The sequence below is a fragment of the Dromaius novaehollandiae genome, chromosome 9 (assembly GCF_036370855.1).
Source record: "Dromaius novaehollandiae isolate bDroNov1 chromosome 9, bDroNov1.hap1, whole genome shotgun sequence".
Lineage (NCBI taxonomy): Eukaryota > Metazoa > Chordata > Aves > Casuariiformes > Dromaiidae > Dromaius > Dromaius novaehollandiae.
In genome coordinates, this window is record NC_088106.1 from 21,419,320 (window position 1) to 21,432,099 (window position 12,780).

General features: G+C 39.1%; 1 protein-coding gene across 10 annotated transcripts in view; it reads left to right on the forward strand.

Annotated features, from left to right (window-relative positions):
* DOCK10 (dedicator of cytokinesis 10) overlaps nt 1-12,780 on the forward strand; it is a 168,916-nt gene that overhangs the window by 124,244 nt on the left and 31,892 nt on the right. For 8 of the 10 annotated variants that reach the window (XM_026109667.2, XM_064516907.1, XM_026109660.2 and 5 more), the window contains exons 26-35: nt 1,687-1,800; nt 3,052-3,123; nt 3,643-3,789; nt 5,730-5,813; nt 9,053-9,149; nt 9,956-10,000; nt 10,506-10,681; nt 10,801-10,917; nt 11,750-11,861; nt 12,584-12,705. In XM_026109667.2, the coding sequence (XP_025965452.2) occupies nt 1,687-1,800; nt 3,052-3,123; nt 3,643-3,789; nt 5,730-5,813; nt 9,053-9,149; nt 9,956-10,000; nt 10,506-10,681; nt 10,801-10,917; nt 11,750-11,861; nt 12,584-12,705 (1,086 nt within the window). The remainder of the gene's footprint in view (nt 1-1,686; nt 1,801-3,051; nt 3,124-3,642; nt 3,790-5,729; nt 5,814-9,052; nt 9,150-9,955; nt 10,001-10,505; nt 10,682-10,800; nt 10,918-11,749; nt 11,862-12,583; nt 12,706-12,780) is intronic. The other 2 variants (XM_064516904.1, XM_064516906.1) reach the window with 2 other exon arrangements.

Genomic DNA, 12,780 nt, shown 5'->3' on the forward strand with positions numbered 1-12,780 from the left:
CTGCTCTGGTTCAGTCGTGGCAGCACTAACATTGGTCACGACAGAAATGTGAGCTTCCCCGTGATTACGGGGAAGCAAGTTTTGAGTGACAAATGTCTGTGTGGACTTCTAATTGTAATGATATGCTGATTCACTGTGAAATAAGTTGCTTTCAGAACATATGTTTCAGTTGTGAATTATCACTAGTGTATGTGATGTAACGGTTTTTTAAGTTAACTTTAAAAACAGAAGTGAAAGCAAATACATTCCTTATGGACTCTGAAACTTCAGCATGTTCATGAGGAGGATAATGAAAATACGATAGGAGTTAGGTTACTAAATGGGAAAACTGTTAATTTCAGTGTTGATGGCCGTTGGTTGATAGTTCCACAATATGGACTTACTTTCGTACTTTCAGAAAGCATATGTTTACAGGTGTTGCATTTCAGCACTGGAGTAATCAAATTCTGGTTTCAAATGTCCTGAATTAAACCCAGAGGAATTCTCCTGAGAAATTCAGGCTGCAAAATAATATCCTATGTAACATTTAAGTGTAGTTAATTCAATGAGTATTAAGTACCTCTTCTACTCAGTAACTTTGGAAATTGCAGTAGACACCTGCTAAATATCTTTGCAATAATAGGCCACTATCAGGCCTGTTGCAGCTAAATATCTTTGCAATAATAGGCCTTTATCAGGCCACACCAAAAATCTGTTTAGCCCATTATTCCATTGCCAGCAGTGGCCAAAAGCAAGTGACCATTAATCTCCTTTATCCATCTGTAAGGAAATGAAGTCAGTAATGCCTGCTTTAGAGATGTTGTTTTGGGAGTAAGTAAATTCAGAATTATCACTCAGATATAGTATTAATATGAAGTTTAGGCTTAGTTAAATGCACCCAGAAGAGCCAAATTGCATAGGGAACGGCTTATGAGATCTGCTTTGGAAACAAGGCTGAATAATAATAAGTATTTTGAAGTGATGTTCCTTTCTTTTGCCTACCTGTTTGTACTGAAAAGGTATTTGCTCATAACTGATGCAGTGGCAGTGCTCTTGTTTGAGGGAAGCAATAATGAATTCCAGCAGCAAATTATTAGCTTAATAAAATGTTGAATAAAACTCGTACTAGATCTATGACTTCAGAGCAATTTGGTAGAGGAGTTCTTTTCTTTAGGGGTTGATTTCTAGAAGAGGATATAGTTTTCCCCTTCTGTCAGTTCTAGTGGGTGCTCTTCGCCTTTCAGGATGAAGAGTTGCTACCAGCTCTGACTAGCTGTTGCCACTGGAAGAAAGGAGCAAGTGAAAAAGTGGCCCTGACTAGGTGGGTGAAAAACCCTCCTTACTTCCTCTGCTTGCTTATTCTTTCTTTCCTCATCGTGAAAGGCAGTTTAGAAGAATCCCAGGATCTTATGCCCTATTGGAAAAAATACTTCATAGCAATGGTTTTAAGCAGAAATTCCTCTTGGTTCACATTAAGTTGAAATCAGTAGGAAGTTCTGCTTGAAATTCAGGTTCTGTAGGGGAGTAGTGTAGCCATTATTGTTAGGTGAATTAAACTTTGTGTGATTTATTTTTCATTCAAGTTATTCTGGCAAGCAAGGATTGTTGGTTGTTTTTAGTGGTGTATAAATAATTTTATCTTCTCCTACTGAGACTGTGTATGTACTTTTGTATACATTTTAATGATTTTTTTTTTTCCCCCTTCAGTATGTGTTCAGGACCAAATCATTTGAAGAACGGACTGTTCATGAAGAGCTGGCCAAGAATATGACTGGTCTTCTGAAGTTAAATGACCAAGTAACAGTGAAACAAGTTTTAAAGGTAAATGACACTTTGAATTAGCACAGTTGTACCATTAACACTAGCTTCTGCCTGAACCTCACTTGTTCTCTCTCTTCCTCCCATGCCCCTTTGCCGTTTGAGCTTTGCACATATCAAATCCCATGACAATTCAACAACTTTGTCAGACTTGCTACAGCTTCTGAATGTAACATTTTTCGAATTACCTTGTTTTGCATAATACCATTCTTCCTTTCTATTAATGCTCAGCTAGTGTGAGAAACCTAATTCTTACATAATATGATGCGAGGAATTACTCTTGGGATACTTCGTTTTAATTTTTATTTTAGAAGTTGTGGTAGGGAGAATATTCATGTGTAAGGGGGAATGTTTATACCTGATTTCAGCTGCTGCCTTTGGCAGTGAGAAAAATGAGAATGACAGAGTCTTTGTGATGCACTTAGTGTGTTGATCAACGTGCATTTCATCACATCAAACCAGCTGGAGGTCATACACATGCAATCCCCATCACTGAGTCTACAGAATACGGCTTAAGAGCTAGGTAGTCCAGCTCAGAAGTTCCCAATAACAAAGACATGCTTAGCTGTTTAGAACCAACCAGTTTTTCTGTGCTGAGCAACCAGAGTGGCAAAAATACTGAAAAAAAGTAGAGAAGCTAGTCTGTAAGAAACCTGGACCATTAGAAAGAACTTGTGGAGGTTATTCTGCTGTGTGTGAGGTTTTTGAGTATATTTTTGTATCACATATCTCCTAAGATATTAATCTGTATGCCACTCATTCAGTAATACAAATAGTATTTGAAGAAATGCCATCTTATTCTGGACCAAATTATCACCCTGTTGAAGCTAATACAGCAATTTGTTCTCCACTTCTCTTCTCTGCATCATGCGTTTCTGCCAGAGTTATCTACAGACACAGAATGAAGATGGACCTCAGTGGGAATGGAAGGATTGTAAGAATAGTATTTGTGGACTCCTTATTCCTTAAAAACCGAAGAGCCACAAGTATAAAGTACCTCATCAGCGTAAAGTGCCCAATCAGTGAAGGCCTCTGATTATTGTAACCCTTGAGTTGGCTTCAGCTCTCTAAAGGACAGGATCCAAAGTTACTCAAATACACAGCACTCAGGCTCTTAATTTATTTGTCATGTAGAGTCTACCCATGTGCATTATTGAGAAATGCAGGCCATCTCTGCGGAATGGAATTTGGGTTGTAAATATCTATCAGGTAACTGTTTTTCCCTAATCTTTTTTTTCTTCTTCTTTTGAACAGCATTCCTGGTTCTTCTTTGCAGTTATTTTAAAATCAATGGCACAGCACTTGGTTGATACAAACAAAACAAAGGTAAGTGTATATATTGCTTTCAATTAAAAAGTGAACAGAACTGATGGGCCTAAAGCTCATTTGCATCAGCTTTGTAATGGATGGGTTAGAGTGGAATGAGAAGTCTCTAGTGTTGGTGGGGTAACCAGCAGATGGGTGTGTCAGATGTTAAATGAGTGATCTAGAGACTCTACTCTCTTTTGGGCAAAACTGACATAGCTGGAGGTCAGTGTTGGTGTGGTTTTTATTTTTATTTATTTATTTCCTATTTTGGCCTCTCTTCTGCCTGGATTTCAAAGCTGCCCTTCCTATACTTGTGCTGCAATCTGAGAATTACATTTCCCAGTTTCCCATGTACAAGAGTTTCTTTTGGGGTTTATACTTGGAATGTGTCCATGGAAATCTAGACACATTTTTATCTTTTGTATTGAAGGATTGTATTGACCTGTGTCGTGTTGTCTTTACTCTTGGCCTGAATGTATTTTCAGGTTTAATGCGCAACATTGTACGCTCTCGAGTGATGATGTGTTCCCTGCCTAGGTTTCACGGACTCAGAGGTTTCCAGAATCATTTCAAACTGAGCTAGATACGCTTGTGATGGTTGTGGCAGACCATGTTGTTTGGAAGTACAAAGATGCTCTTGAAGAAACTAGAAATGCAAACCACAGCAGTGCCAGGTTTCTTAAGGTGAGATGTTCTATCATTACAGCATGTGCACTTATTTGCCTGTACTTAATGCAAAGCTGAGGATATTCCACTCTAGTTGAAGGGAATAAGGACAATTCTGCATGAACCATGACTGAATTTCCAAGTTTATTATTGACCTATAGTTCAGTTTTTCTATGCCCTTGGGACTTGGAGAATGCAAAAGCTATAGATAAATCTGCTTTATATATCTCTCTTCTTTAAAGAAGCCTGAGTTTGCAAATTCTACAAATTCTTACATTACATTCAATTATTATTTAAAAAAAAAAAAAAAGCTTGGTAAGAAATGGAACTGTGGTTGCAATTGAGCTAGTATATTTTCTTTAAACACTGAAGCTCTGAATGACTGCTCATGGGTGGCTTAATGTTTCCTAATAACAACTGGAGTAGGAAGCTTTTACATACCAGTATAAGCAAATTGCAAGTGTTGTGTGAAATACTGTGACCTACCCTTTTTATTCTGTAGTGCCTTTTCATTTACCAAATGTAAGAAAATGCATATGTGCTTTAGAGAAGTCACTAACAACAGTTGCATTTTTTTTTCTTGTCCTAATATTTCTCCATCATGTTGACTTTCCCAACATTGAATTAACTGTGGGGCATGGGAAGGAAAACTGCCATTCAATAGGTAGGATGGCCAGCCACTTATCTAGAAATAAAATTTGGGGGGAGGAAACAATGTACAGAACTGTCAACAAAGTACAGAACATTGTGCATCATATACACTGAAACACAGACTCAAAGGTTTTTGTGACGGGTTGAAGCACAGCGTTAGGCGAGAGCTGTACACCAGCAATAAAATGTTCCTGTGAGGTTATCAGGAGGACACAAGCCAAAGGTGTGTTTTCCTCCTGTCATACATAAGTAAAACGAAAGATAGATCTAGTGTCCACTGTGTTGTGTCCTCTGACAGTTTGATATGGAAGCTGTTGCTAATATATTGGCGTTAAGCTGTATCTCTCTATAGTATTATATCATTTACAAGGTGATGTTGATTTGAGGCAGGAGCATGGGTGGAGGGGCTTAGTCAGCAACTGTGTGGTGTTGCAGCTGTGGTGCTGTTGCAGTTTTGCATGCTATTTTTGTCTTACTCGTGTAAGCAGGGGAGATGGTAATGCTCTGCTACGTGATAGGCAGATGGTTCTGTTTTACTTTCTTTTCAAATCCAGTCTGCCAGAAAGAATTACATAGGTTAGAGATGATCTGACTTTCTCCAGACTGGAGTTTGCAGCAGCCTAATTTGAATGCTGTGTTGCAAAATGCACAGGGGGGTGTTGCTCTCGCAGAGTTCAAGAGCACCAAAGAAGCGTGAGATCCGAGATTACATTCCCTATCTGGTCGGCTAACTCTGCAAAGAAAAAATGTCAGTTACCATAGTACCAAGGCCCTCAAAAACCTTTATACCTTCTAGCTATTTAGCTTCATCAGTCAGCAAGAGCAGTGTTCTCATCATAATGTAATGTAGCAGCTTGAGTATTTGCTCCCAGAGAGATTATGTAGTTTGCAGACAGTGAGTATTTTGGCTGGACTGATTCCTCAAGAATCATTGCTCTGTCACTGAAGGAGATATTCAAGTCAGCTCCCATCACACACCACCTCTGATTATTGAGTGTTACAGTACACGAATGACTTTTTCATTAGATAAGCTTTCTCCTAGTGCACTGTATGCTGTGATAGTTATTTTAGGCTGTAGACACAATGAAAATGAAGAGTTTGATCAATTTATTACTACCTTAAAAAAAAAAAAAGGACAAAGAATTGGGCAGATTCACCAGTTCCCCATTTTCTTTGCCCTGCTGTAAGGCTGGCTTCACCAACCCACGTGATGCAAATGTTAGGTGAGGCACGGCAGACAACCAGGTAAGTCAGACCGTGCACTGTGCTTTTGGCTATGAAATCATAATTCTTTCTTCCTTTCTTAGCGCTGCTTCACGTTTATGGATCGTGGATTTGTATTCAAGATGGTCAACAATTATATAAGTATGTTTGGAACAGGAGATAGCAAGGTATCTTTTTTTTCTTCTTCTTCTTCCCCGCTCCTTCCAAGGCTGAAGCTATTCATGATCTGTTCCATAGCTTCACCATGCTCAGAGCTTGAGTTGGTAGAAAAATTTGTGTGTTATGGTTGAAGCCTTAATGCTGTGAAAGAGTCCCTGCAGATGGACTCTTTGTCCAATGTGAAACTAACTTGTATGACTGTTTCCAGAAGATGCATAGAAATCAGCTTACGTGGGAGCACTGTGGGATTAGAACATTTTCCCCTTACAGCTGAATGAAGCATTAACAAGTGCTGCATGTGTAAACCTTGGCTAGGTGGTAAATATTGTTAGTAATTATCAGTCTGGGCCAAAGCTATCAACCAAAACTACATTTCTAATGTTTTTTTGTTTTCAAGGCATCTATTCCCCTCTCTGTCAGGTAACAGCTGTGTCCAAGCTGCTGTTCGTTCAGTTCTGTAAGAGTAGGCTCTGCAAGGACAGATCAGACCTAAAGCAGGCAAAAGCCTGACCAGTCAGGAGTGCTTTGCATTTAAGCTTTGGTGGGTTTTTTTGTTTTTTTGTTTTTTTTATTTTTTTTGGGGGGGGGGGGGTACGCTAGTGTTATGGTCTATAAAGATCACCAACAGTTGGTAATCATTTTTTGGGGGGGGGCTTAAAGTAAGGGCATATGAGCCCTCACCATGTACCACTGCATAAAATTAAGTGAGAATTTACCATTGATTCGAAGTAACCGAGATGTTATGTTCTTACCTCACTGATGATGCAAGGAGCAAACCTGCTCCAAATCAGCTTGGATTTGCCACAGGGAAAAACTTCCTGCAGGCTGATGTTCTTTACTGAATATAGTTTCTTCTATAGTGGTGCAGTTTGGCCAATATATTTCAAACTGCAGGGGGTTCCCAAATTATTCAGCTTAATTCCTTCACTCTGTGTCCATCAGATGAGTCACAGGCTTTTTCTCCTACATAGCTGAGTTTCCTAACTATTATACAGGAGTGTATAAGATAATAGATAACAGAATATAGTCAAGCTACGCATTTTGGGTGACTCATCTTCCCCAAAAAGCCTTAAAAAACTTTTTCCATTAACTTTTTATAGTTCTTCAGTGCTGATGTGGGTATTTGTAGGTAACAAATGAGATTATCACCTGAGATTATCACTTTTTACTGAAACCATACATCACACTCTGCTCGGATCTTTCCTGTACTCGAACAGATTTAGATTGAAGCCTTTCAGCATTAATGTCATAACCTGAAGTCTGTAATTCTGCAAATAGTATTTGGTGATCTGAAAATCATTCCACGTTTTTCAAACTTCACTAAATGCATGTAGCCACACGGACAGATGCTTAATTTTATAAGTCAATTAATGGCCAGTAGAAAAGTCTGCGATTACTCCGTGTGCAGAGCAGAGTTTAGCACCTGCTTTTTGCAGTGAGTGCATATGCGCTGCCTCCCACATGGCTTCAGCTCGGAGCGATCTGCCAGGACGTTTGAAAGCAGAATCGTTGTGGGGTCGAGACAGATGCGCCAGTGAAAGGGGCTTTACAGCACTTAAAAACAATGTGCATAAAATCACATCTGAAATTTCTGACCTCATGGAAAGGCCAACATCTTGGATTGTTTTCATGTTCAATCAGATACCTAAGCAAGAGTTGGTCATTAAAGTTTGCTGCAGGGTTGTCTTCATTTCTTTGTGTCCTTTGCTTCTTTAAGTGGTTGTTTACGTATCAAAAAGATTTTGCTATAACCTGATCTTCATAAAATTTAAAAGCATTTGTTGCTGCTTGAATAAATAGTTTGTGGGTTTATCAGTGTAATATTGCAGCCTGGATTTATTTTAATTATGAATGAAACATTGTAATTTCTGTTCCACAGAAATTTCATTCATGACATTCCATATTTCAACATTTAAACATCATTCTGAAAGTCAGATTATCAACACAGAGTTTTGAGAAATACCCAGATATTGAAACACTTCATTACAGTTCAGTTCAATGTTAGTTTATGTTCCCTGGAAATGCCACAGTTCCTCTTGGAAAGCATATTCCAGGTGGCTCATACTTTTGCTCATCATCAGACCCTGAATTCCATATCCAACTGTATTTTTATGAGGTACTATGGTGTAATTTCTGGGAAAAATTCTCCATCATCCTCTACTCAATCGATTGTGTTTAAAAAAAAAATAAAAAAAAAAAAAGTGTATGTCACAGGTGTCCTAGCCTGATTGTGGCAGCAGAATGATACAAGTCAGCAAAGATTTACAAAGACTTAAAAACACAGCCAGTTTGAGACCTTTGTGAGTGCTTTCTAATGCTAGGGCAGATGTTTGGCCTGGACTGATATGCTGTTGTACTGGTGATCCTGAATGCCTATTTTATGCCATTAGAGGAATGGAGTGAGAAGATGGAAGTGAAAGCTTATTACTGGGCATCATTCAGTATCTTTATTTTTCAGAGTCTTATTGGTACAGTGGGAATGATTAGTTCTCAAGTGAGTTGCAAGGCTCAACAAAAGATTTTTGGATGGTTTCTTGGGAGGGCGATATTAAGGAAATAATTTGATTAATCACTTTTAACAAAATATGCTAAGAAACATAACAGTGTGGGCATTATCTTTTTTTCTGTTTGCAGCGTTTGTTAAAACGTAAGTACAGCCTAATGAATATATCATCCCAGTACTGATTTTACAGAATGTGACTCCAGTTGGTGACACACAATGCCCAAATCCCTAGAAATTTGGAGCTTACTGACATTAATAGAAGAAGTTTCCACCAATTTCAATAAGCTTTGGATGAGGCCTGTGTGTGGCTGAAACCTTGTATTTGGTTGACAAAAACAAAACAAAAAAAGAGAGAAAGAAAACACACATAATGATGGTGTGAACCAGAGAAGATACTTCCCTAATATTGTGCTGTAGTATACACCATGAAAGGAGTCAGTGTTAGTTTAAATATGCCTTAAATATGTAGCTTAAATCAAACTTAGATTTATTAATACAGTTTCAATGAAAAATCATGTTCAAGGAATTCATAATAAAGCTTGTGTGACTGTGACAAGTTCCTTTGATAACAGAGAAGAAAACCAAATGTTTATTCTAAATTGTAGTGTGGCATAATAAGCTCAAAGGTTTCGCTGTGGGATGTGAGTATGGGTTTTGAGGTAGAGAGAAACATTTCTGCAACTCCGTCTTACCATTTTCACGATTTTAATGTAAACTGAGCCATTGACTGTTGTGATTTTTCAGACTTTACATCAGTTCAAGTTTGACTTTCTCCAAGAAGTTTGTCACCACGAGCACTTTATCCCTCTGTGCCTGCCCATACGGTCTGCAAACATCCCAGGTAACGATCCCCCCTGTAGTGGTTTCTGTAGGGTAGAATTAATTATCAGGTCAAAGAGCAGAGAACAGTTAACTCAGGGAAACATCATCTGCACGTTAGGTATGAAAGCCCCAAATGGCTTTTCAGGTGTGATACTCAAGTGTGTGACAAAAATAATGTAGTTTCAGTATACCTGTAGATATATGCAACCGCTGCCAGTCCGGTGAGGAGGCAGGAAGTAACTCCTTTGGAGTGAATGACTTAAACACGGATGAGATCTGGCACTCCTGCCTGCCATGAACCTCTAGGAAATGTGTGTTCTCCAAGCAGCAGACTTCGGAGAAGTGCAGAGCATTGGTTAACAGTTCATTTTTAGCAGTTAGAGCACTGGCTGGGGACAGTAAGGGAGAGCCATGCTTGCGTGGCATAGCCTGCCCAGGCAGAAGCTGTGCCTCCATCATCTGTTGAGCACCATGAAGCTTCTGATTCTTTGCTGCTGTTTTGAAGAAATTTGTTTCCAGCAGTGTTTGGTGAGGAAAGTGATCTAGTCATTCCATGCTGTTCTCACAGAGTTAAAAACTTGAAGCTTATCGTAGTTATTTCTTGTGCATAATGAATTACAGCTGTTCGCTTATCAGCTATTTTATATGAAACAGTTGTTCAAAATTTTATTTAAAGCACAGAGCAGAAGTGTTTCACTGAAATTTCTGGGTTTTCAGTTAAGTACCAAAAAAAAAAAGATATATTTACACTGAAGTATCAAAGTAAGTTTCATTAAAAATGCATGATTTTTGCTTATTACTGTTTTGTATTTATGACAAATCAAGACCCTGTGACGCCTTCAGAATCAGGACAGGAGTACCGAACATCAGGTATGAACAAAATGACAGCATAAGGAGTAAGTAGAATTGTGCATCAAGAGCTTAAATATGTAATTCCACAATTGCCACTGAATTGTAGCAAATTTGGCACAAATCATCCACTTCTTGTAAAAGCAGAATTTGTCTGGATCTCTGCATTTCAGAAGTCTTCTAGCTAGAATATGGGAATAGCAGTTTGGACCCTGTGCCTCAAAGAAATGAACAGTCTTATTCAATGTGTGTAAACCATTTGAATTTCTCATGTTGTAATGTATACATGCATATAAATTGTCTTTCATTTTTAAATTACAAAAACTGCAAGATTTCTAGAAATACTAATATTAGATCAATTCATTCTCACAAGCTTGAGGGATTTGGATGGGGCAGTCAGGTCAGGAAATCGGCGTTTATCAGTGGTTTAAAGCAACAGAAGTTACTGAAAATTTGGAAAATGGGCGAGGATCTTTGTATGCAACCTGTATATTAACACAGATGTTCCTGCCTGTTCTGTTCAAAGATATTCCAGAGTACACTTTGACCAATGAATTTTGCCGTAAACATTTCTTAATTGGAGTACTGCTGCGGGAGGTTGGTTTTGCCTTGCAAGAAGACCAGGATATTAGGCACTTAGCTTTGGCTGTGCTTAAAAATTTAATGGCAAAACACTCATTTGATGATCGATATGCAGAGCCGGTAAAGAAACTTTTTTTTCTTTTTTCCGTTTTCACGTAGTACTATACGTATATGAAACTTCCTCAGCTATCAGTATATGTGAATTTGTTTCTTCAGATTTGTTTTTCTTTTATTTTTAGGCAAAACAGGCACAAATAGCAAACCTGTACATGCCGCTCTATGGTATGCTTTTGGACAACATGCCAAGGATTTACATGAAGGACATGTTCCTCTTCAATATCAATACTTCCAATCAGGTACTTCAGCATGATTGTTCAGAAGGGTGGAAGGGTCGGGCTGAGGTCTAAGAAATGCGCTCGCGTGGGAATACGTCTGATTCCTGCCGGGCAGAAACACCCTAGCACAGTGCTGTTCTGGAAACTCTGGAAACGTTATTGGCGCCTCTGCTGAGAGTCCTGCGTCGCTGGTGCGACTCCTCTCGCTCTGCTTTGGTTCCAAGTACAATGACTCGTTTTAGTCACCCCTCCTGGTTCATCTGTGTCACATGGCCCTGCAAACAGTTTCACTGGTACCGCACAGGGACGGTGAACTGAAGTGGGAGGTAGAGAGAATAGATACAAGGAGCTGGAGGAGAGAAGGGATGCATCAAAATCTTAAAACAGGTTTTCTACCATAGAAAAAGTCTGTTTAAACTGGGCACTTGGAGGAGTATGCGGGCTTATTCCTTAAAAAGTTAGATATATTGTAATTATAGCCTGACTCTAAAAACTAGGGACAGATTTCTGCAGGGGCACTGTGTCCTTTAGTCCTTCCAGCAAACCAACCTGTTCGTCTGATAATCGCTGGCAGCGTATAATGTTCCTTTCCTAAGCTATGCAAATGTTTCAGGAGCAAACACAGTTAGACTTGATCTGTCATTTTGAACTCCAGTTGTGGGGTGGTTTCACATTGCAGGTGACTCTTCAGTGTGTTATAGTAAGCTTTGATCTCCTAAGACTGTCATGCCCCATCGGCTGAAAGTGGGTTTTCAAGCTCGGTGTCTAAAAAAAGCACATTGGGTGTGCTGTAATTATAAGACTTAGTAGTGATGTCATATTGCTGAGTTCTTCTGTTTACTTCAAAATACAGGGGTCTAGGGACGACTTGAGCACAGCTGGAGGGTTTCAGAGCCAGCCAGCGATGAAACATGCAAACTCGGTGGATACTTCCTTTTCCAAAGATGTTCTGAACTCTATTGCAGGTATAAATGAAAGACTGATCGTGCACACAGGTGGATTTCTGTGTATTTCAATCCATTGTGCTTTCTGCTTAGTATTCATGAAGGACATCATTAACCCATTTTATACCTATGCAGGGAAACATGGCATAAAATGTTTCTCTTCTCTGGGAGTGTTTTTTGGATTGACTTTTTTTCTCTTGTGAAGCGGCTCTTTCTCCACTGCTTCACTTACTCTCCTGCCTTGGAGTGCTGCCAGTATTCAGGCTCTCATACAATCCCATGCGCGAGTTCCTTCTTGCAGTCTCCGCATGATGTAAGAATAGTGCCAAGGTTTCCCCTGAAAACTCCTCACATCTCTTGGAGGCAAGTAATCTTAGTTTTTCTAGGCTTAATGGAAAGGTAGAAACACAGCTTACTTTGTTCACTTCAACCAAAGCCCATTTCAAAATTCAAGGAAGTCTATGGAAATATTTCCACTGATTTTGGGGGCTTTGGATGTTAGGCCTTTATGGAATGCAAATGGCCATTTTAATGCCATGAATAGTGGCAAATTGGATCATTTTACTTCAACTCGTTGCATGTTTTCGGTACCAAACATACCCATCAATGGCTTTGCTATTGAAAGTTCGAAGCACTGGTGTCAATCTAGCATGTGATACATTTTAATTTTTCCATTTTCCCTATTAGTTTTTGTCTCCATAAAAGTTTTGTTTTAGCATGTTTGCTGTGACTTTCATTTACAGCCTTTTCATCAATAGCTATCTCTGCAGCAAACCATGCTGACTCCAGAGCTTCCTTAGCGAGCCTTGACTCTAACCCAAGTACCAATGAAAAAAACAGTGAGAGAACTGACACGTGTGAAAAGGTACATGTGCAAAAGTCGAAAGCGATTGCTAGAACTGGAAACCTGTCACTGTTCTCAACATGGCCCTTTGAATTC